Genomic DNA, 25461 nt, shown 5'->3' with positions numbered 1-25461 from the left:
TAATATCTATATAGAAAAGCAACTACACCAGATGCGGAAATGTATTTGAGTTCATTAACTTTATGTACAAAATATGTAAAAAAAGGAATTTGGTACCAATCCTATTATATCACCTACAAAGCAATTTAAAAAGTGATACAACAAAAGAAAATTACACAAAAGAAAAGTTTCTTTCTTTATTTTCATTTAATGGAACATGAAACATTTGTGTTGAAAACATCAAAAACTCATTATATGTATTAAGAAATTCAACAAGAGCATTTCTAGAAATGGTGCACATAGTATTTACATTAAAGATAATCGCTGTTGGATGTTAATCCCCAAGGCTGTGGGGATATGATACCTATTCTAAATCTATTTTAGAACTCAAACAATCACATTGAAACGAGGGAGTGCCCAGAATGCCATTCAGGCACTATATAACTGACACACACATTCTACTTTGAGATACAAGATAAATAATCATGAATGTGTATTTTTCCTCATACATAATTCATAAGAAATCAGTGTTTCATGATTTACCAGAGAAGTTACGTTTGTCAATTGAAGACTTATTTCATCTGTTACAAAGTTATGAATTTTAACACTGATGTATCAGCTACACTGTGTCCATGCTCATTAAAAAGTTTAGGGTGCCCCACGAAATATGCAAAACAGATAACATGTGAGATGTTCCCTGTTTAGGAATTTCTGTCTTAAGTTTCTGATCAATAAAGTAAAAAACATACCAAGATAGAAAGTGCCCTAAGCGAGCACCTTTACAGGAAAAATATTTGTAGCACAGAATGATAAAATACTTTCAACAATTCTGCAACTCCTGCAACGTCTTTCTCTCTTGTTGGATCTTGTTGTATGGGTAAAGGAAGCATACCTAAACTGGGAAAAGACCCAAGATCCTTTCTTTATTTTTCATGTTTGTCGGTTTAAAGTTGCCTATGAAAAACATGCAACTTGTGTTCCTTCATGGTTAATGTCAAGCTATGCCAGAGCAAATATACTGTATTGTATACCTTTAGTTGTGAAGGACGTTTGAAAAGACTTGCAGAATAGGATAAGAAAGAAACATAATATGAATTTTTACAACTTAACAGCTCAATAATGTCTCTGCTAATAGACACAATTTTAAAACAAAAAAAGCAAATTCTTGGCTTTGTAAGTGTATTTTATAAAGCCCCTAGCAGACTCATTCAAGACTGACTAAGATGTAAATATAACACAATATACAAATTGAAATCTAGCCAACAATGAATGCCTGGATGAATATGTTAGAGAAAAAAACACATTATTCATACTATCAATGTATTGTTAATAATAGTATTACATTGCATTGCCATTGTCTTCTGCTGTTTACTTTAGTAAACATTTTACATTTCTTCAAATCGTATTTTTAAAAAGGCTATCACCAATATATTGCAAAATATATGAGTTCCAAGTGTAGGACCCTGAAAGCAAAGAGACAAAGTCATTAAGGTTACATTTTTTGTGTTAATCGAGATCTAAGACATTTCAGCAGATCTCTACATTTCATGTTTTACAATGGCCACATTCAAAATCAAGCAATATCCATTCAGGCTAATTTTGACTGGTTTCTAAAAATATGGTTCAAATAGATTTTGGACACTTCCCACTGAGGAAAATCAAAACATTAATTTCACCACCATAATTTTGCAAGAATGAGGAGTCTGTGTTACATGAAATTATATAATGTTTAACAATATATACTTACTGACAACAACAATGAAGATTTGCAGTGTTGTTCCCACATAAATGAAAAAGGATGTTTTTAAGCAAAGTGTAGATTCTTGTTTTCAGAAAAAAACTCTATGTGTATGCTACTTATTCTGATAAAAATGCATTAAATACGTATTTTGCTGAGAATTATTCTATATTCTACATGGATGCCAGAAGAAATTATGGGATTATTTAGACATTGGTGGGCTGTGCTGCTTTCTTTAAGGGCAGCAGACGAATGTTCTCAGCTACCCTGGTGGACTACAGCCCACCATATTCAGAGCTGTGACGGCACTGAAGCTTTGGTGTGCAGGTGCCATGTCCAATGCACCTGCACAGTAAAGAAATGTGCTTTTCTTAAACAAACGCTCAAAGTAGGAGTTTGTGTTTGATACGCCTGGGATTTTCACCCATCGAGTTGGGATCATTTATCCTAGGTGCTGTATTGTACCTCCACACTAACCGTGGTGGTACTGAAAAAGAAAAAACAAACGCTGCAAATATGGCGAGTGATCTGACATGGGCCAAAGTCCTTCAGTTAATGGTTTCGGCAGGTATAGCCTATGTAAATAAGGCCCTTAGTATCTACTGATGGTGACAAGGATTTTTTCCAGGTACAATTTTTTTTAAAGAAAATCAGAATATATAGATGTTTTTAGATAATTATTCCAAAAGAAAATTTACACTGGAAAACATCATAAAAAAATCTATAACTTTAAAAATAATTTAATATCATCTGTGATGTAAATGTATAAAGCATCTTTTATAGTGTATGCAGATAAATATGTTTTTATTTTCTCGTAACTTTGGCACCGATTCACAAAACTTTCCTAAAAAAGTTCTTCCACCTCAACTCCATTTTGGAATGTTTAGGGCTGATCTGTCAAGTGGAGGCTGAGAAAAAAGGGGGGGGGGGGGGTTCAAAGACACGTTCTCTCCATGCAATGTCCTATAGCAACTTTAGACACAGTTACAGCCAAAATGGGCTGAATTACACCAAATTTGGAAGAAATCTGGATTTTAAGCGAGAAAAATTACTTTTTGTGATTTGGTATTAATCTGTGCAATAGGCGCTGAGAAATTAAGATTAAAAATGTATAGCTATTTAGCGACATCTTACTACCACAGTACTACAGCTGAGTACCCTGGTACAGCAGGCTCAAAACATGCAATCTGATTGGCTGGCTGCAACATGGAGAGAAAGTTGTGCCCAACATTTTATGACTCAGGGACTTGGTCCACGTGTCATCTAAAAACAAATAAAAATAAGCAAGAAGGAGTACCCTGACCCCTAGGTCCTTGTGGGGGGTGTCCAAGAGGAGTTTTGTTTACACAGCTTAGAAAGTGCAACTTTAGAAAAGTTGCTTCTTTAGTGCCCAAAGTTCTCTACTAGCTGTTTTTGTTTACAGGTAGCTACTGTCCTCCAGAACGCCTTTTGCCTCCCAGGAGAGAAGTGTAAACGACTCTCAGGAAGGTACACAAAGGACCTGTCATGAGAAGAGGTCTTTCTTCGTCCTGGAAGGATAGCCAGAATGGGGGTCAGCCCAAGAGGTGAGCTTCAGAGGCGAAGTTGCCTTTGAAGGGCAAATGATAGTCACACTTCGGAGGAGCTGCCCTTTTGTGTTTGCAGGCAGGTTGGCTACTCGTAGAACACGGGAAAAAAACATTTCTAAACCATTTTTTCAAGTGGATTATAGCCTCCATGTAGCCACACCCATGGGGTGGGGGAGGGAACTCCACAAACAACACAAGGGTGCTGCCATGTTGAGAGTAGACACAATGGTGTACCTGGGGACCGCTAGATACTATACTTCAAAGGAAGTCATCATCAGTCGGGAGGGACCTAGTAGCACAACTAGGTAATTAGTCGGCACATCTCCCTGGGCTTGCATCAGGCATAAAAGTGACACCCCTGTCACCCAGACCTCAGAACAACCCATCTTGGAAGAAGGCCTGAAGAAGGACTTCCCTGCTTCTCCTGTAACCCAGCAAACAGAGGCTGCTCCAAATATTGGACTGCACTTCCTGTACCTTCGGATATCTAAGAGAGAACTGTGCCTGTGATGTTCCACTCACGGAAAAGTCACCCATGCGCACCAAACAGAAGTTGTGACCCCAAGAGTCAGTGAGTGACTCCCTGTTATAGTCACAGAGACACAAAAATGGAGAAATTTACCTTTGGAGAATTTAGTAGCCAAGATTGCCTGCTGCTGTTCGACACTGAGGTACAACCTGTGAGACCCTCAAAAGTTGCACCCAAGTCTGCTGGACCAGAAGGAGTCATCAGAGTGCAGTATCGTTGCCCAGCACAGAAGTTACAGCCAGTTAAAAGGAACCGCTTGTATCATTGTAACCAGAGGCCAGTAGACCTGGGGCAACTGGCTTTTGGGTGAACTGCACTCAGACTTCGAGGGACATAGACCCATGAGGCCAAACTACCCCACCATGTTCATGTCCTGAGGAGTGGCTACAAGAAGATCCTTGACGCCGGCTCAGCATCTTTAGCATTCTTGATCATCTTCACCATCCTGTATCCCTTGCAACAGTATATGAAGTGTATCGACCCGTATCCGTCAGCAGACTATAGATCTCAGGAATAACGTCCCAGAGGAACCAAGGGATTTCTGCTGAAACAACCTTTCTTGAACACACTACGGATCTAAGGAAGATTTAGTCTCCTGTGTCTATGGGAGCAACCAGTTAAATAAGAGTCTATGTGTTTTTGACCAGATCTGTGGTAGTCAACAGTGTCACTCACCCCTATAACAGCAACCATATACTTTTGGTGAACATTGCATAATCGGTTTGAGAGATAATAATAATCCATATTTGTAAAGCGCGAACAATTACCCGTAAGGGTCTCCAGGCACTGGGGGCCGTCGGGAAGATTAAGTAAGCTATTGCCCAGAGTTACATGGTGCTAGGCTAATCTGCTGCCGGCGACAGGGATTGAACCGTGATCCCCAGATTCCAGTGTCAGTCGCCCTGGCTGTGACGCCACACCTCTCCCTGATGTTTATACTGTTGTCCTGAAGAAGGTGGTTTTATACTGTTCTTCGACCCGAACGCGTTGACGCCTCTGTGGTTTTGTTAAATTTTATTCCTTCAAATTAATAGTTTTTTAAATGACAAATGTATATGTCTCGAATGCTGTCTCTCTCATTTGTGATGTTTTATAATTAGGATATAAATTGTTTTGGAGGATACCACTTGGTGTGTTTTTAACTACATGAATTTTATTTACTGTACCATTGTGTAAAATGTTATGTTTTATTAAACAGATTTTAATTAACTGCCGTTTGGGTCCTTTCAAGATTGTTGGTGAGTAGCCTCTGATAGATGATACGGTGGAGTGTGATTGGTGATTCCTCCAAGAGATTTTTCTCTTTTGTATTCCCTTGCAACAGAACCAATCCATTGATTCCTACGACAGTTCGCCAATGGAGTTTAGAACTGGACTGGAGACTGCTTTCCTTGTGAAGTAACTGTTTTGTTGGACCTTATTGATCCATGTGACTGGCTCCAGTTGGTGCTGGTTGCCACAAGAGTACCCTTATAGCTGTTTTCAAGTTACATGTTGTAGATATACTTAAACCTCGAGTCACAGTAGATTACAGGGAATTATTGCGCTATGTGAAAAGATGTGATTTATTGTACAGTTCATACCTCTGAGCCCTCCAGTGTAGTTTTGTCATTAAATTCCCAAATTAAAGATATAGTGCAATCTATTTTTATAAATTGGTGTCGGATTTTTATTGTGTTGCATTTTCTTCTTATTGAAATGTTTTGGTACTTCCTATAGCTTTACATTTCTTCCTTTGATGAAGCCTTATGGATCTAAACCAATGCTACCCAGGACTGAGCTAAGGGTTTTTAAAGGAACTTGACTGGACCTGATATGAAATTGCGTCTTTATTACATGGTGGGGACGCACAACCACACTATATAATAAACCAATTTCCACACAAATAGGCAGTTAGACAGAAAAAAATCTGTAGGCATCACTGCTGCTGGAGGGGAGCTTGATTGAAATAAATAGGGGGGAGAGCACGCCAGAAAAAGGCCTGATCTACCTTTAAAAAAGAGTAAGCCACAGTTCAGATTAGACAGTGTAAGACCGCAATTATGTACCTGCAGGCCCTTGAAGAAACTCAACATTCTACATATTGGGTTATTCCCAAACACATTTTAGAGAGTGTAATGTAGTACTCCTGTAGTTCACTTGTAAGACTCTATCCCCCAGATTCATCAATGTCCCGATTTGCGAGTCCTTAATAGCGATTATTAAGGAATCGCTATTAAGGACTCGCAAAATGGGATTCATGTAGAAATCACACAATTAAATGCGATTTCTACTGCTTCCTTATTTGCGATTCGCTAATTGCTAATCGCAAATAAGGAATGACTCCCCATTCAGGCCAAAGGCCCATAGGAATGAATGGGTAGTCATTCCTTATTTGCGATTTGCAATTAGCGAATCGCAAATAAGGAAGCGATTTCAAGGGTGCCAGGGTGTCCAAAGGACACCCTGTAGCACCGCTGAAATGCAAATGTACACAGGTGTTGCGCACACACATGTCCAAAGGACATGTGTGTGTGTAACATGCAACTTAGAAAAATGCACTAAAGTGCATTTTTCTAAGTTTTCGCTATTAAGGACTCGCAAAATGGGATTCATGTAGAAATCACACAATTAAATGCAATTTCTACTGCTTCCTTATTTGCGATTCGCTAATTGCTAATCGCAAATAAGGAATGACTCCCCATTCAGGCCAAAGGCCCATAGGAATGAATGGGTAGTCATTCCTTATTTGCGATTAGCAATTAGCGAATCGCAAATAAGGAAGCGATTTTAAGGGTGCCAGGGTGTCCAAAGGACACCCTGTAGCACCGCTGAAATGCAAATGTACACAGGTGTTGCGCATACACATGTCCAAAGGACATGTGTGTGTGTAACATGCAACTTAGAAAAATGCACTAAAGTGCATTTTTCTAAGTTTTCGCTATTTACCACGAATTTACACTTCGCGGTAAATAGCGGCCCCATATTGCGAATTCGCAATTTTAAAAAGGTTCATGAATAGCATTTAAGGAATCTCTAATTGAGATTCCTTAAATGTGATTCTTCACAATTTTGCGATTTCTGTAATTGCGATTTTTGCATTTGGGATGATGAATCCCAAATGCAAAAATAGCGCTCGCAAAGGGCTGTATTCTCAGAATCTGGCCCTCTGCGAGACGATTTTATATTGATGAATCTGGCCGTATGAACCCAAACATCTAAAATGGGAAGAAATGGGAATATTTAGGGAATATTCATTCACAGTTTGTGCATATAGAAAACACCGTGCCATCACTGCACTTTTACTAATTGTGAATTGGATATTTAAGGATCGAGTTACAAAGGCACATAAGAGTATTTAAAGTAATTCTTCTGTAGTACTAATTCCTGTACTCATAACTACTGTGGTGAATCAAACCCATTGTAGCCAAACCTGTACTTTCAGAGGAGCCATCACCTGTGATGTGCTGGAATGTTGGGAATCAAGACCAGTCTTCTCATAAAGCAGGAGCATGGAAACCTCGTGCCCTCTTTGCATTTTCTGCTGTGCCTTGTTGAAACAAATGTTTTTTCTGCCTTTCCTATTGCCTTAGCTGTCTTGCCTAAACTCAGAACTCCTACTATGAGTACTTTTGTTCCAAATTCTGACATACCCTACCGCCTTTCACCTTTCCAGGGCTGGAAAAATGAGTACTGTTGAGTTAACCATACATATCTGTAAAAAATGCATGTCAAACGTCTGCAGATGGGGGAGTGTGGGTTGCTTATTCTTCTTCCCTCCCCCTTATTGGTATCCAAGCATCAGATACCCCTGACTGCCACATTTTCCACCACTTGCCTGGGAGTTACCCCTACATAATGTTGTAACATGCAATTATGCAGGAGTAAATGGATTTACATCTGCTAGGTATCTGCTAAGTATCCTGTTGTGAATAACTAGTAGGCATAACGTTTGCCATTTGTGGTTGTTAATATATGTTTACAGACAAAATTCATATTTGTCAACCATAATCTTACTTTTTGTAAGTTCGATTCTGAATTCACATTACTTCTAAGTTATTTACTACAAATACATTCTCTGAGGCATAGCACATTATTTAACTTATCTATGGAGTTCTGATTCTAAAATTATAAGCTGTTGAGAATGCACTTCAGAATTAGAGGCATTCTGGCTACAGGAAAATTGCCATTCCACAAAGTAAGCTATGTTCACAGTTCAACATTGTCAACAAGAATTGGGTAGTAGCAAGTAATTGTTGAAGAAGAATTACAAGTAAGTATCAACAACATAGTATTTGCAATGTTCACAACTGAAAGAAATATGTTTTTCTATAAGGACCATTTATAGCTAGTATCTGGTGAGATGGAGACCCAATTGATGTGCCATCACACTACAGTGCTCAATCAATATTTATGTCAGCATAAAAAAGCTACATAAAAACACATGATACATCAACATCAGATTTAAATTACAGAACATTAGCAACAATATCTAAAATCAAGGAACAGTATGCAAATGTTCAATTACTGCCTTGATTCAATTTCTGAAGGTGTGTTCTTTGAACTACTATTTCTCTTTAATCAGTCCACCTTTTAGGGTATGCTCTTATAACATTTGTAACCTTCCGTAGTGCAAACTTGTTATCAGCTGGATATAGAAGGCGGACTTTTAGATCAGATCAGATCAGATCGGTGAAGAAGGTGGCAGAACATCCTTGCAGTATGTAGTGTTGAGGCCCAAGAGCAGTAGCAGCAGCTAGGGTCAACACTCCTTAGGATAACTCTAAAATTACAATCCAACAATCTGGTATTACTACACCTGGATACAGTTTTTAAAGTGCAATTAGTTCTTACGGTAAATGGTCAAAAGTGCAAGCAAACTACTAGTTGTCTTCAGTCGATCCTCCTTTTTAAACTTGTTTCATCAATCTTTTAGACTTCTAATCTGCATGTATACAAGCAGCTACAGGTAAGCTTATGTGTTTGACTGATATGAAAGAGACAGTGCTTCCTTACAGTGTATGATGGTAAAACTTACGAAATGTGGCTACAGATATGTCCTCCTCACATGGAGCAATCTTTCAGACAGGATCTTAAAGGGCATAGTTGTTACAGCACCTCCAACAGAACAGTGACACAAGTCAGCGCCAGGGGAATCAATGAGTCTGACTTTGGTATAGGCAAGGACAGTAAGAGATCCTGTTTTGAATTTCAAATACAATGACCTTTTTCTTCCACAAAGATGTGATTGAGATAGGGTTCATATGAAATTCCATTTTTTATTTCCCAGTATTGTATCAACAACTGGCTTCTTTTGGCTAGATCTCTTCTCTTAATAAAGGCCCAGTATTGACTCTTAATTTACTGACTACTGCCTTTAGTCATACATTCTGGATTTTTCTGTTGGTCTTGACATCCTATGTTGATAAGTATTTTCGGGCCATGCCTAAACCAAGATAGTAAGTTGTAATTTGCTGACCCACGGAGATCCTGAAGAGATTTCAAATACATTTTAAGGTCAGGATTGGAGCATAAACAGACCCAATACACAGCTGGTTGCAGTACAGTATGATCTTGAAGTTTTGTCATGCCACGTTCTGCTCTTAGCACACCTTGGCCCAGGTGTACCTGGGCCAAGGTGTAAAAGACAAGTTGTTCACAGTTGTTTGCAGATAAGTTGACCTTTTGTATTCCATGTCTCTGTACCATATGAGCAAGCTGATATTGCTTTCATTATATAGTCAGTGATGGCTGGTTCAAAATGTTACTGCATTTATTTGAAAAGTGCAGCAACACATTGAACTAGGGTGTAATTATTTTTAGATAGTTGCTCTGACCGGATGTGCCTAGCCCCAAATAACTGTAGAAAAAAACTCTTTCAATACTTGTACTATGCTAAATGTAGGTTTTTAGCCTTGACTTTGGATTCAATATCATGAACTTTTTCTTGATTGTGTTAATACCTAGGCCCACATTATGTGGTCGGTTGGCGTTGCCTCCGACTGACACAGTTTCAGGAGGGAACCGCCCAACCAGAGGTCGGCGGTCCCAAACACCTGATTATGATGTGACCCCAGACAAACTTCCGTTTCTCTATGGGAGCTTGTGGGGCGAGCAGAAACCGCCCACAGCACAAGCTCCCATTGAGAAATGGAAGTCTGTGAACATCCCTGCACCATGTGGCAGGCATTACATGATGCCTGCCACACAGTGCAGTGATGTGCCCCCAGGCCCATACGGAGGGCCAATGGGAAGGGGGCCCTGCTAGGGGCACCGAAACTCAGTTTGCGACAACCAATCCATGTCCGAAAGGCCGACATGGATTGGCTGTCGGAAACTGACATCATAATCACGACGGCGGAGCCGAACCTGGGTCTGCCGTCTTTGAAGGAATTACTATTTTGTTCCTTTTCTGACAGGCTCACAGAGCCCATCGGAAGAGGAACGGAATCCCCCTGCGGTTTTCCCTCTGACTGCCGTAATGAAAATAAGGGGGTCGAAGGGAAACCTCCGGATGTCAGGCCCTTTGTGTCTTCTAGTTACAACATATTTCAAAGCTATCTATTAATTGATGCACTGTAATTTCTGTGCATACTAAGTTGGTGGCATCGTCTGCAAACAGCAAAGTTGGTAATAGCTCCCTGGCAAGCTGCGGGAATTTAAGTTTAGGTTGGAGAGCATTTCGTCTGCAACATTCATAAATAAATTATACAAAACTCGGGTGAGGACACATCCTTGCCCAACTCTGATATTTATTCTAAAGCCATGTGTACACTTACCCTTTAGATCGTCCCGTACACTTGCTTTATTGTCACAATGGAGGTGTACCAGGATATTAAGCAGCTTATCTGGTAAGCCACAGGCAGAATTAGTCTGTCAACGGAAGAATACGTGGTGTTCAACTCCGTAAACACCACATAAATATGCCTTTTCAAAATGGGGGATTTGGAGCAAATAGGTTACAATCTCATGACCTAGTCGATGGTGCTTTGACCGCTTCTGAATCCAGCTGACTAGTATCAATCCTTACAACAATCAACAAAAGAGTGATCCTTTCTGTGCAAAATAAACCTAAGACCTAAAATCAGAGCTTAGGGACACCAAGATGTTAAAGTGATATGTGAATGAGCTGCAATTCAAAAAGAACCCTCAGGACATTTTGGTTCAATTTCACTCAACCATTGCTTGTCCGTTTGCACTTTGCTTTTAATTGAATATTGTCTAGCCCTTTATTAACCCCTCCCATGCTCGTGACGGAACCGTTCCGTCACGAGTCTCGGGTGGGCTGTGCTGGTGACGGAACGGTTCCATCACGGCCCGCTCGCCGCGCCTGCGTGGCGCGAATTCCGCGCCTGGGCTGACATTCTAATGGGCGGGCAGGTCCGTGACGGAACCGTTCCGTCACAAGCATAGCTCACCCGAGGGCCGTGACGGAGCGGTTCCGTCACGAGCACGGGACCGCCGCGCAGCCCCGCCTCCTCCTTAGCGCTGCGGCGGAATAGTCGCCACAGCGAAGGGGCTAGAATGGGTACGGGGTCTAGCTTTGTCTTCTTTTAACTTTTCACTATCGCATATATGGGCACAAATTCACTAGCCCTCAAAAATGAACCCAATGATGAAGCCTGTCACCAGCTTGTTTGGTGCTTGAGGGTTCTTTTTGAATTGCAGCTCATTCACCTATCACTTTAACATCTTGGTGTCCCTAAGCTCTGATGTTGGGTCTTAAGTTTATTTTGCACAGAAAGGATCACTCTTTTGTTGATTGTTGTATATTTATAGGGGTATAAGAGTGATTTTCTGACCCTTTCTCTCTTGTTGGTTTAAGATAGTATCAATCCTTGTCAGGAGTCTTACTGTCACGGTTCGCGGTATTGCCGCGGCCGGCAGAGCCCGCATACACACACGGGAGGCCGAAATACTCACTTCCGGCCGGAAGTCGAGTACCCGGTCTAGTCCCGGGTAGCAGAGCACCAAAGCACTTCCGGGGGAAAATGCTTAACCATCGCGTTTCCCGCCGGCTTGGTGCTTCGGATTCCGGATTCATTCTGGGATTCCCGCTTGCCGAGACCTGCCTGTCCGGTGCAGACAAGAGCCGCGCTGGAGCGCTGCTCGGCTGTAACGTCAGCCGCCCTTCGGAGCTCTCCTTAGCCTCGGCTGACATCAAGGAGGCAAGCCGCGCTGGAGCGCTACTTTGCCTCAAGACTGCGCCATTCAGGAGCGCTTGTTTGTTTCTTCTCCTGGGGGTTCCAGGAAAGTGCCCGTTTTTGTTTACTGAACCCTTGATGCGCAGGAGCGCCTTGAGGGTGTTTATTGGACCTGGATTGTGTTTTGGGGTTTGTACTTTCGGTTTCCCACCGCGCAGGAGCGCAAAAGGGAAACAACTCAGCCTACAGACTTGGGTACCTTATCGGGGATGCCACAGGTTGAGTGATTGCTTCCAGTCTTCAGCTATACACGCAGCAGTGCTTTGTTTTTGTTTTAGCTTGGGTGAAACGCGCAGGAGCGCTTTCTTTAGTTTGAACTTGGCGATAAGGCGCAGGAGCGCCTTACCTTCACTATTCACATCCGGAGCTGTTCTCATCTGGGGACCTTTCTTCCCGGGAGCTTTGGTGAGTCCTCAAGGGGTGACTAGTTCTATGTGTGTATGTGGGGGGTGGTTCCTTTTCGGGTCTGCTTCAGTTTCTGATCTATCTTCTTTGGTTTCCAGTTGACACCGGGACGCCCCGCCAGCTCCACGCCATCCTTTAACCCTACACCCTGGCTCCCATCCCTGCGTCCATCTCATCCCTGCTGGGTATTGTCTTCCACGAGGGTCAGGTGGGTACAGGGACGGGTGCTCTTGTCGTCTCTGCGGAATCGCGTCACAAGCAAAGGTAAGACTTGTGGGGCAACCCGACAGAATCCGAAGCCCACGGTAACCATTCCGCCCAGACGACATGGGCGACCCGGAGGTCACTCTGCAAGACATCGCAGTCATGCTGGCTGCCATGCAAACAGAGAACCTCGCCCTACGCCAGGACATAACGGCCCTACAGGGTCAAATGGCAGCCGGGGTCACTAATCCTTGGGGTACTACTCCCAGCCCCAGAGTTAGACAAGACGGCCTGTTGAGACAACCAACGTTCACCTTTGTGGGGCCTTCCGCCGCCACCAACCAAGACACAGCCATCCAGGTTGTCACTCCCCATCCTGTGCAGTTGGCACCACCCGAACGTTTCTACGGAGATAGTACTAAGTACGGAATATTCATACATCAATGTCAACTACATTTCATGGCTAGGATTGCGGCTTTTCCCGATGATGCTTCCAAGGTCGCCTACATACTGTCTTACATGGGCGGGGATGCTGCTCAGTGGTCCATTTCCTTGGTAGAGAACGACGATCCCATGCTTAACCACCTGCCAACGTTTAAGGAAACCATGCGGCGTATGTTCGCTCGCCATACATTCGTGCAGGCCGCAGACAACGAGTTGCTCGGCCTCAAACAAGGCAACCAGGACTTGCTCCATTACATCACCATGTTCAACCGGCTGGTCATTGAGGCCCACTGGCCAGAGGACAAGAAAGTATCTGTGTTCTATTGGGGGTTACGGGATGACCTGAAGGACCTCATCTCGCAGTATCCCGATCTGCCCGAAGCTATAGGCCCTTTCATTGACATGGTGGTGAAAATGAACTTCCGACTACAGGAAAGAAAGACCGACAGGGGAAAAGGCAACGACAACCGTCTCTTGCCCATTGGGGACAAGGGTGCCGAGAAAGCCAAAGAGGAATCTGCTCCCCAGGGAGAAGCGTCCGAACCCATGCAGATCGGAGGCATAACAGGACCCTTGACCAGTCAAGAAAGGGAAAAAAGGAGGAAGCAGAACCAGTGCCTATATTGCGGAAAAAGCGGCCACTTCGTGAGGGAATGCCCTACTAAGCCCTCCAGACCGCGAGGCAGAAGGCCGTACGCGTTGCCCATCAGCAAGGGCGACAAGACGGGAAACGAGACAACCCAGTAGACATGGGGATCCGTCCTCTGGGTTCTTCGTCTTGTACATCTGCGATCCCTGTGGTATACGACGGTAGTCATCACGTCGGCATGGACGTGTCCTTACGGAATCTGGCGGGCAGAACCTGGGTGGTGACCGCCATGTTGGATTCCGGGGCGACAGGCTGCTTCATTGATACAGCGTTTTCCCGCGCCTTGTGCATTGACACAGTGACGAAGGCCCAAACCGAACCCGTCAAGGCTGTTGATGGAACGGACCTAACTTCCGGCCCTATCCGACACCGAACAGAGACCATGACGATGTCTTTCTCAAACCACCACACCTGGTCCATTAGTTTTGACGTCATAGACGCCCCTCAATTTAAGGTGATCTTGGGTTTGCCGTGGTTGGTGAAGCACAATCCCCGCATCGATTGGGTGACCAGAACCATTCACCTAGAATCGGAGCACTGCTGCAGCACCTGTTACGCAAAGGTCGACCTGTCAGGCCCTCGTTTCATACAGGCTCACTCGTTGCCTGTAGGAGGCATGGGAATAGTTTCCCAAGGAACCATACCGAAAGAATATCTGTGTTAGGATTCCCGCGCAGTCCTCTTTCTCTTGCCATGCTCAGGGACCACATGTGACAGGCTGGGTGGGGATATAAGGCCATTTCCCCCTGCCCTCGGTGCTTGTTATCTAGTCGTGTGGTTCCTGGTCTTTGGCTAGGGGCTATTTTTGTACTTTGGGGATTTTGCTGATTATCGCGGGCTCGTGATTTTCCCTTCCTAGTTCCTTGGCTCTTAGGAATTCCCTTCCCTTCTTTGGTTCTTTAGTTGTGTAGTTCGTTACCCTCCTAGGTTTGATTGTGACCCTACCTGTCCTGGTGTCTTCGTGTTTTGTTGTTCGTCTTGTTCTTGTCTGTCTTGTTTGTTTTGTGTTTTCGTAGTCATTTTATCCCGGCTGGGAACAAGGAGTGGCTGGGACTCCGGCGCTTCTTGTGGGAATCGGTGGTCCGGCTGGATTACCTCTAGTGATTCCCTGTTGTTTGCCTGTAACGCTATCCCGCACTTCCGCCTCATTGTACCTTCCATCCACATCGTTGTGTGGAGGCGGAGTGCTGTTCGGGCGTTTCCGGGTTCCCAACGAAGCGCACAACGAAGCCAGTGTTGTGCAGCGTATTTTCCCTTGTTCTGGTCCCCAGCTCCTGTACGCGTGGAGCACTTCTTTGGATCTTCCGTAACGGAGGTTTTTTCAGTCGTTTTCACGACTTTTTCCTCCATACCCCCTTTGCCTCCAAGTCTCCCGACGCGTAATCCCTGGCGCCAAGCCCTTCCCTCCCCTGTTCCCTTACTGCCTGCCGGACCAGACGTAACATCTCCTGGACGGAGCCCTCCACCAGGCATTCATCACAGCATTCGTGGGTAAGGAGGAGTGTGTGGATCGGTGTATGGGGGCATGAGAAGAGAAAGAGGAACTGTGAACTGTATTGTTTAACTTTTTGTTCTGTATGGCAGACGGTGATTTTTCCTGTCCTCTGTGAGTAAAGCACGTGGAGAAAATCGGTCCTGGCAGAAGGTCCCTGGAATGAAGATCTAGGACCCCTTGTCTGTCTATCCCTTCTTTCCCGCCCCCTGTCCCTTGCCGCTCTGTTGACCCATGGTAATATCTACGGTGTGGGTCATAGAGGGGCAGGTTCAGAGGAATGGGCTTATCGTCGCTCCTGCATTGCACGGGCATAGTCGGGCAGGAACCAACAGAATAACAAGCCCACGTATTAATTGCATTGCCTGAGCGACGATGGATGAATCTGTGGGGGCCACGGCAGGTACGACCCCCACTCTGCAGGATGTCATGGGTGCTTTGTCTGCCCTACAGGAGCAGATACATGACTTACGACAGGAGAATGTAGCCATGAAACAAGAGGTCGGGGCACTACTCAGCAGGGTAAAAGGGCAACATAGGACCCCCCAGGCTCCGGTGATACATCCAGCCACCTTTCAATATGGTAGTGGGCAGGGATCTGGTGGCGGGGTACCGGTAGCAGTTACTGTGAATACTCCTGTTCCTGTGCCATTAGCGCCGCCAGAGAGGTTCACAGGGGATAGCGCTAAGTTTGGCACTTTTATGAATCAGTGCCAACTGCACTTTATGTGCAAACCAACTGCTTTTCCCAATGATTCGGCTAAAGTGGCATTCACGATATCATATTTGGCTGGTACTGCGGCTCAATGGGCTATACCCCTGGTAGATAGGGATGAACAGGTATTGACCAACTATCCCGCATTTAAAGAGTTGATGCATGGTTTGTTTGCGAAACACGCCTTTATGCAGGCAAGTGACGCAGAACTATTGAAGCTAAGGCAGGGACGACAAGACCTGTTGATGTACATTTCCACCTTTAATCGTCTAGTGTCTGAAACCCATTGGCCCGAGGATAAGAGGACCTCTTTGTTTTATCAGGGACTGTCCAAGGAACTGAAGGATATAGTGTCCCAAGTGGTAGATCCCCCGGTCAATTGTGCAGCCTTTATTGATCTAGTGGCCAAGTTGAATCATCGTCTAGCAGAGAGACGGGGGGAGAAGAGCCGCTATCAGACGCCACGGGGAGGGTTTGTGAGGTCTGACAACAAGTCCACCGGAGCAGGAGAGACGAAAAGCGTGTCTGAGCCCATGGAGATAGGTGGAGTAAGAGGGCCCTTGTCTGACGATGAAAAGAAACGCCGTAGAGAGTTGGGCCTGTGCTTGTATTGTGGCCAAGGTGGGCATTTTGCCAGAGAATGCCCAGTGAAACCCTCTGGATCCTCTTATAGTAAGAAGGTGGCCTGTTTGTATCATGTGAGGAAGGAACGACAGTACGAGGTGCTCGGAACGATCGATAGGGCTCCTAGGCACTTCATCATAAATGCTCATTTGTTACTTGGCGGAGATAGCCGAGTGCCAGTATCGGTGTTATTGGACTCTGGGGCTACAGGGAATTTTCTTGATATCACGCTGGCTGAAAAGCTGATGGTTCCTTGTTGTGTAAAAGACCAGCCAGAGCCTGTGAGGGCAATTGACGGTACCGAATTAACGTCTGGGGCAATCACTAGGAGGACAATGCCTTTGTGTTTGGTGTGTGAGAATGGTCACTCGGAGATGGTGTGTTTCGATCTCATTGACGCTCCTTCCTTTGGGATGGTGTTGGGTGTGCCATGGTTGCAGGACCACAACCCCAGGATAGATTGGGTGCAACGGTTAGTGTCTCTTGACTCATCACATTGTCTAAAAAACTGTTATAAGGAGGCAGGCGAGAGGGAGTTGTCGTTGTCCTGTGCCGCCACTGATATGGACGTAGTACCATCACAATACCAGGCGTATAAGGAAGTGTTTGATGTGGATCAGGCGCAGGGCTTACCCCCTCACAGATCATTCGACTGTAAGATCGATCTGATCCCTGGGGCACCCCTCCCTTGTAGCAGGGTGTATGCTCTTTCTGAACCCGAGGAGCTGCACCTTAAGGTGTATCTCGATGAGATGTTGGGACTGGGATTCATTCGTCCCTCTTGTTCGCCCGTTTCCTCGGCGATCTTTTTCATTCCTAAGAAGGAAGGCACATTGCGGGCATGTGTGGATTATCGAACACTGAATAAGGCCACAGTAAAGAACAAATATCCGCTTCCACTCATCCCCGTGTTATTGGACCAGCTCCGCAGCGCAAAAGTGTTCACTAAGCTGGATTTGCGGGGCGCCTACCATCTGGTGCGTGTGCGAGCAGGGGATGAGTGGAAGACGGCGTTTAAGACAAAGCATGGCCTGTATGAATATTGCGTAATGCCGTTTGGTTTATGCAATGCGCCGGCGGCATTCCAGTTCTTCATAAACGAAGTACTTCGGGAGTTCTTGGATCGGAGCGTAATTGTATATCTGGATGACATCCTGATCTTTTCTGAGACAGTGGCTGAACATCAATGGCATGTGATCCAAGTACTGCATAAATTGCGTGAACATCACTTATACGCAAAGCTAGCGAAGTGTCAATTTAGTACCACGCAGGTGGAGTTCCTGGGGTTTGTGGTGTCTGCCGGAGGGGTTCGGATGGATCCGAGAAAGATTGAGGCCATTACTACCTGGCCTGTTCCAACGTCAGTGAAACATATCCAGGTATTGTTGGGATTCGCCAATTTTTATAGGCGGTTTATTTCCCATTTCTTGGACATTGTGGCCCCCCTGACTCAATTGTTGAGAAAGGGTGTTTCTTTTGTGTGGTCCCCAGAGGCGCAGGAGGCCTTCCATCGGTTGCTCGGGGCATTTACATCGGCGCCGGTGTTGATCCACCCTGACCCTGCCTTGCCTTTCTTTGTGGAGACGGATGCCTCGTTATGTGCAGTGGGAGGGGTGTTGTCCCAAAGAGATGTCGAGACCGGCTGTATGCATCCCATTGCCTATTTCTCTAAGACCTTGCTGCCCGCAGAGCGCAATTACACCGTGGCTGAGAGAGAGCTGTTGGCAGTTAAGTTGTCTTTCGAGGAATGGAGACATTATCTGTGGGGGGCGCGGCATACCGTTACTATCTATACGGATCATAAGAACCTGGAGTTCTTTCGTTCTGCGCGAGCCTTGACACCACGCCAGATGCGATGGGTTCTCTTTTTTAATGAATTCGATTTCATTATCACATACAGACCTGCAGCACAGCAGGCTAAATCTGATGCCTTGTCACTTATCCATGTAGACTCAAGAGAGCTGGGCCAGGGTAGGGAGAGTAGGCCCATGATTCCTGAAGACAGAATCATAGGGGCGGTGGATGGGGAGGTTTTTCCGGCATCAGTAAAGGAACAACTGCGGAAGATGGATCTTACCCCATGGTTGTCACTATCCCAAGTATCGGTCCAGGACGGTCTGTTGTATTATGAGGGTAGGCTGTTTGTTCCCCCTACATTGAGAGAACAGGTATTGGAGTGGTGTCATTCGTCTGCCTTGGTGGCACATCCTGGGATACCTAAGACGAAGGAGATGTGTGCGAGGTGGTTTTGGTGGGATACACTGGCACAGGATGTCCAGGGGTATGTGACAGCATGTCCGGTTTGCGCCATCAGTAAGCCCTCTCACTGTAAGCCATCGGGGCTGTTGCACCCCTTGGAGGTACCTCCTTCTCCCTGGCACACCATTAGCATGGATTTCGTGACCGAGCTTCCTTCTGTCTCCGGACTCACCGCTATTTTGGTCGTGGTTGATTTGTTTACTAAGATGTCACACTTCATTCCTCTTCCTAAGATCCCTACGGCGAGAGAGATGGCTGTAGTGTTTATGTCTTCTGTAGTGCGGATACATGGGTTGCCATCTGTAGTGGTGACGGACAGGGGGGCTCAGTTCGTTTCCCATTTTTGGAAGGAGTTGTGCTCAGTGTTACGGGTGGAGGTCAGATTGTCTTCTGCTTATCATCCGCAATCTGACGGCCAGACCGAACGAACCAATCAGACCATGGAACAGTACCTTAGGTGTTTAACATCTTCCTTGGCATGTGATTGGGTTACGGCTCTGCCCATTGCTGAGTTCGCGTATAACAATAGTTGGCATTCCGCCTTAGGCATGACTCCCTTCTTTTGTTCTTTGGGTTACCATCCCAGGGCATTGGCCATTCAACCTACAGGGCGCGTACCAGCCATAGATGATGTGTGTAAACGCCTGGGTGAGATATGGGATATCGCCCGGGAACAGTTGCTGTCAGCTAAGGCTACTATGAAGTTACAGGCAGATAAACATCGTGCTCCTGCACCTGGCTATCAAGTTGGTGACCAGGTGTGGTTGGCTACAAAGAACCTGAGACTTGGGGGGTCTCGCAAACTACAACCTAGATATGTAGGACCTTTCCTGATAATACAGATCATCAATCCCGTGGCCATGAAACTTGATCTGCCCGGTGACTATCGGGTTCATCCTGTGTTTCACACGTCCCTGTTGAAGCCCTATATGCCATCTTCAGAGGTGTTACCTCCTCCTCCACCTATAATCGTGGATGGTCAGAAGGAGTTTGAGGTTCGGGCTATACTGGACTCGGAAAGACGGAGGGGCCGTCTATTCTATTTGATCGACTGGAAAGGGTATGCCCCTGAGGACCGTACCTGGGAACCGGCTGGGGGGGTTCATTCACCCCGTCTGGTCCGTTTGTTTCATCGACAACATCCCTCCAAGCCACGCCCGGTGGGGAGGATTGTTGGGCGGGGGTACTGTTAGGATTCCCGCGCAGTCCTCTTTCTCTTGCCATGCTCAGGGACCACATGTGACAGGCTGGGTGGGGATATAAGGCCATTTCCCCCTGCCCTCGGTGCTTGTTATCTAGTCGTGTGGTTCCTGGTCTTTGGCTAGGGGCTATTTTTGTACTTTGGGGATTTTGCTGATTATCGCAGGCTCCTGATTTTCCCTTCCTAGTTCCTTGGCTCTTAGGAATTCCCTTCCCTTCTTTGGTTCTTTAGTTGTGTAGTTCGTTATCCTCCTAGGTTTGATTGTGACCCTACCTGTCCTGGTGTCTTCGTGTTTTGTTGTTCGTCTTGTTCTTGTCTGTCTTGTTTGTTTTGTGTTTTCGTAGTCATTTTATCCCGGCTGGGAACAAGGAGTGGCTGGGGCTCCGGCGCTTCTTGTGGGAATCGGTGGTCCGGCTGGATTACCTCTAGTGATTCCCTGTTGTTTGCCTGTAACGCTATCCCGCACTTCCGCCTCATTGTACCTTCCATCCACATCGTTGTGTGGAGGCGGAGTGCTGTTCGGGCGTTTCCGGGTTCCCGACGAAGCGCACAACGAAGCCAGTGTTGTGCAGCGTATTTTCCCTTGTTCTGGTCCCCAGCTCCTGTACGTGTGGAGCACTTCTTTGGATCTTCCGTAACGGAGGTTTTTTCAGTCGTTTTCACGACTTTTTCCTCCATACCCCCTTTGCCTCCAAGTCTCCCGACACGTAATCCCTGGCGCCAAGCCCTTCCCTCCCCTGTTCCCTTACTGCCTGCCGGACCAGACGTAACATCTCCTGGACGGAGCCCTCCACCAGGCATTCATCACAGCATTCGTGGGTAAGGAGGAGTGTGTGGATCGGTGTATGGGGGCATGAGAAGAGAAAGAGGAACTGTGAACTGTATTGTTTAACTTTTTGTTCTGTATGGCAGACGGTGATTTTTCCTGTCCTCTGTGAGTAAAGCACGTGGAGAAAATCGGTCCTGGCAGAAGGTCCCTCGAATGAAGATCTAGGACCCCTTGTCTGTCTATCCCTTCTTTCCCGCCCCCTGTCCCTTGCCGCTCTGTTGACCCATGGTAATATCTACGGTGTGGGTCATAGAGGGGCAGGTTCAGAGGAACGGGCTTATCGTCGCTCCTGCATTGCACGGGCATAGTCGGGCAGGAACCAACAGAATAACAAGCCCACGTATTAATTGCATTGCCTGAGCGACGATGGATGAATCTGTTGGGGCCACGGCAGGTACGACCCCCACTCTGCAGGATGTCATGGGTGCTTTGTCTGCCCTACAGGAGCAGATACATGACTTACGACAGGAGAATGTAGCCATGAAACAAGAGGTCGGGGCACTACTCAGCAGGGAGAAAGGGCAACATAGGACCCCCCAGGCTCCGGTGATACATCCAGCCACCTTTCAATATGGTAGTGGGCAGGGATCTGGTGGCGGGGTACCGGTAGCAGTTACTGTGAATACTCCTGTTCCTGTGCCATTAGCGCCGCCAGAGAGGTTCACAGGGGATAGCGCTAAGTTTGGCACTTTTATGAATCAGTGCCAACTGCACTTTATGTGCAAACCAACTGCTTTTCCCAATGATTCGGCTAAAGTGGCATTCACGATATCATATTTGGCTGGTACTGCGGCTCAATGGGCTATACCCCTGGTAGATAGGGATGATCAGGTATTGACCAACTATCCCGCATTTAAAGAGTTGATGCATGGTTTGTTTGCGAAACACGCCTTTATGCAGGCAAGTGACGCAGAACTATTGAAGCTAAGGCAGGGACGACAAGACCTGTTGACGTACATTTCCACCTTTAATCGTCTAGTGTCTGAAACCCATTGGCCCGAGGATAAGAGGACCTCTTTGTTTTATCAGGGACTGTCCGAGGAACTGAAGGATATAGTGTCCCAAGTGGTAAATCCCCCGGTCAATTGTGCAGCCTTTATTGATCTAGTGGTCAAGTTGAATCATCGTCTAGCAGAGAGACGGGGGGAGAAGAGCCGCTATCAGATGCCACGGGGAGGGTTTGTGAGGTCTGACAACAAGTCCACCGGAGCAGGAGAGACGAAAAGCGTGTCTGAGCCCATGGAGATAGGTGGAGTAAGAGGGCCCTTGTCTGACGATGAAAAGAAACGCCGTAGAGAGTTGGGCCTGTGCTTGTATTGTGGCCAAGGTGGGCATTTTGCCAGAGAATGCCCAGTGAAACCCTCTGGATCCTCTTATAGTAAGAAGGTGGCCTGTTTGTATCATGTGAGGAAGGAACGACAGTACGAGGTGCTCGGAACGATCGATAGGGCTCCTAGGCACTTCATCATAAATGCTCATTTGTTACTTGGCGGAGATGGCCGAGTGCCAGTATCGGTGTTATTGGACTCTGGGGCTACAGGGAATTTTCTTGATATCACGCTGGCTGAAAAGCTGATGGTTCCTTGTTGTGTAAAAGACCAGCCAGAGCCTGTGAGGGCAATTGACGGTACCGAATTAACGTCTGGGGCAATCACTAGGAGGACAATGCCTTTGTGTTTGGTGTGTGAGAATGGTCACTCGGAGATGGTGTGTTTCGATCTCATTGACGCTCCTTCCTTTGGGATGGTGTTGGGTGTGCCATGGTTGCAGGAGCACAACCCCAGGATAGATTGGGTGCAACGGTTAGTGTCTCTTGACTCATCACATTGTCTAAAAAACTGTTATAAGGAGGCAGGCGAGAGGGAGTTGTCGTTGTCCTGTGCCGCCACTGATATGGACGTAGTACCATCACAATACCAGGCGTATAAGGAAGTGTTTGATGTGGATCAGGTGCAGGGCTTACCCCCTCACAGATCATTCGACTGTAAGATCGATCTGATCCCTGGGGCACCCCTCCCTTGTAGCAGGGTGTATGCTCTTTCTGAACCCGAGGAGCTGCACCTTAAGGTGTATCTCGATGAGATGTTGCGACTGGGATTCATTCGTCCCTCTTGTTCGCCCGTTTCCTCGGCGATCTTTTTCATTCCTAAGAAGGAAGGCACATTGCGGGCATGTGTGGATTATCGAACACTGAATAAGGCCACAGTAAAGAACAAATATCCGCTTCCACTCATCCCCGTGTTATTGGACCAGCTCCGCAGCGCAAAAGTGTTCACTAAGCTGGATTTGCGGGGCGCCTACCATCTGGTGCGTGTGCGAGCAGGGGATGAGTGGAAGACGGCGTTTAAGACAAAGCATGGCCTGTATGAATATTGCGTAATGCCGTTTGGTTTATGCAATGCGCCGGCGGCATTCCAGTTCTTCATAAACGAAGTACTTCGGGAGTTCTTGGATCGGAGCGTAATTGTATATCTGGATGACATCCTGATCTTTTCTGAGACAGGGGCTGAACATCAACGGCATGTGATCCAAGTACTGCATAAATTGCGTGAACATCACTTATACGCAAAGCTAGCGAAGTGTCAATTTAGTACCACGCAGGTGGAGTTCCTGGGGTTTGTGGTGTCTGCCGGAGGGGTTCGGATGGATCCGAGAAAGATTGAGGCCATTACTACCTGGCCTGTTCCAACGTCAGTGAAACATATCCAGGTATTGTTGGGATTCGCCAATTTTTATAGGCGGTTTATTTCCCATTTCTCGGACATTGTGGCCCCCCTGACTCAATTGTTGAGAAAGGGTGTTTCTTTTGTGTGGTCCCCAGAGGCGCAGGAGGCCTTCCATCGGTTGCTCGGGGCATTTACATCGGCGCCGGTGTTGATCCACCCTGACCCTGCCTTGCCTTTCTTTGTGGAGACGGATGCCTCGTTATGTGCAGTGGGAGGGGTGTTGTCCCAAAGAGATGTCGAGACCGGCTGTATGCATCCCATTGCCTATTTCTCTAAGACCTTGCTGCCCGCAGAGCGCAATTACACCGTGGCTGAGAGAGAGCTGTTGGCAGTTAAGTTGTCTTTCGAGGAATGGAGACATTATCTGTGGGGGGCGCGGCATACCGTTACTATCTATACGGATCATAAGAACCTGGAGTTCTTTCGTTCTGCGCGAGCCTTGACACCACGCCAGATGCGATGGGTTCTCTTTTTTAATGAATTCGATTTCATTATCACATACAGACCTGCAGCACAGCAGGCTAAATCTGATGCCTTGTCACGTATCCATGTAGACTCAAGAGAGCTGGGCCAGGGTAGGGAGAGTAGGCCCATGATTCCTGAAGACAGAATCATAGGGGCGGTGGATGGGGAGGTTTTTCCGGCATCAGTAAAGGAACAACTGCGGAAGATGGATCTTACCCCATGGTTGTCACTATCCCAAGTATCGGTCCAGGACGGTCTGTTGTATTATGAGGGTAGGCTGTTTGTTCCCCCTACATTGAGAGAACAGGTATTGGAGTGGTGTCATTCGTCTGCCTTGGTGGCACATCCTGGGATACCTAAGACGAAGGAGATGTGTGCGAGGTGGTTTTGGTGGGATACACTGGCACAGGATGTCCAGGGGTATGTGACAGCATGTCCGGTTTGCGCCATCAGTAAGCCCTCTCACTGTAAGCCATCGGGGCTGTTGCACCCCTTGGAGGTACCTCCTTCTCCCTGGCACACCATTAGCATGGATTTCGTGACCGAGCTTCCTTCTGTCTCCGGACTCACTGCTATTTTGGTCGTGGTTGATTTGTTTACTAAGATGTCACACTTCATTCCTCTTCCTAAGATCCCTACGGCGAGAGAGATGGCTGTAGTGTTTATGTCTTCTGTAGTGCGGATACATGGGTTGCCATCTGTAGTGGTGACGGACAGGGGGGCTCAGTTCGTTTCCCATTTTTGGAAGGAGTTGTGCTTAGTGTTACGGGTGGAGGTCAGATTGTCTTCTGCTTATCATCCGCAATCTGACGGCCAGACCGAACGAACCAATCAGACCATGGAACAGTACCTTAGGTGTTTAACATCTTCCTTGGCATGTGATTGGGTTACGGCTCTGCCCATTGCTGAGTTCGCGTATAACAATAGTTGGCATTCCGCCTTAGGCATGACTCCCTTCTTTTGTTCTTTGGGTTACCATCCCAGGGCATTGGCCATTCAACCTACAGGGCGCGTACCAGCCATAGATGATGTGTGTAAACGCCTGGGTGAGATATGGGATATCGCCCGGGAACAGTTGCTGTCAGCTAAGGCTACTATGAAGTTACAGGCAGATAAACATCGTGCTCCTGCACCTGGCTATCAAGTTGGTGACCAGGTGTGGTTGGCTACAAAGAACCTGAGACTTGGGGGGTCTCGCAAACTACAACCTAGATATGTAGGACCTTTCCCGATAATACAGATCATCAATCCCGTGGCCATGAAACTTGATCTGCCCGGTGACTATCGGGTTCATCCTGTGTTTCACACGTCCCTGTTGAAGCCCTATATGCCATCTTCACAGGTGTTACCTCCTCCTCCACCTATAATCGTGGATGGTCAGAAGGAGTTTGAGGTTCGAGCTATACTGGACTCGGAAAGACGGAGGGGCCGTCTATTCTATTTGATCGACT

The 25461-nt window shown here is 46.4% G+C and overlaps 1 protein-coding gene across 1 annotated transcript in view; it reads right to left on the bottom strand.

Moving 5' to 3' along the window:
* Positions 1 to 747: 747 nt before the first annotated feature.
* The window catches only part of LOC144776139 (putative ferric-chelate reductase 1), a 233673-nt gene continuing 208959 nt past the window's right edge, over positions 748 to 25461 (bottom strand). Inside the window, exon 6 of the mRNA XM_078659254.1 lies at positions 748 to 1442. Coding sequence (XP_078515380.1) covers positions 1365 to 1442 — 78 coding nt within the window. The 3' untranslated portion in view covers positions 748 to 1364. The remainder of the gene's footprint in view (positions 1443 to 25461) is intronic.

Source organism: Lissotriton helveticus, chromosome 1_1, assembly GCF_964261635.1.
Source record: "Lissotriton helveticus chromosome 1_1, aLisHel1.1, whole genome shotgun sequence".
Classification (NCBI taxonomy): domain Eukaryota; kingdom Metazoa; phylum Chordata; class Amphibia; order Caudata; family Salamandridae; genus Lissotriton; species Lissotriton helveticus.
The sequence above is the reverse complement of the archived record's forward strand: the minus strand, read 5'-3'. Positions and strand labels throughout refer to the sequence as shown.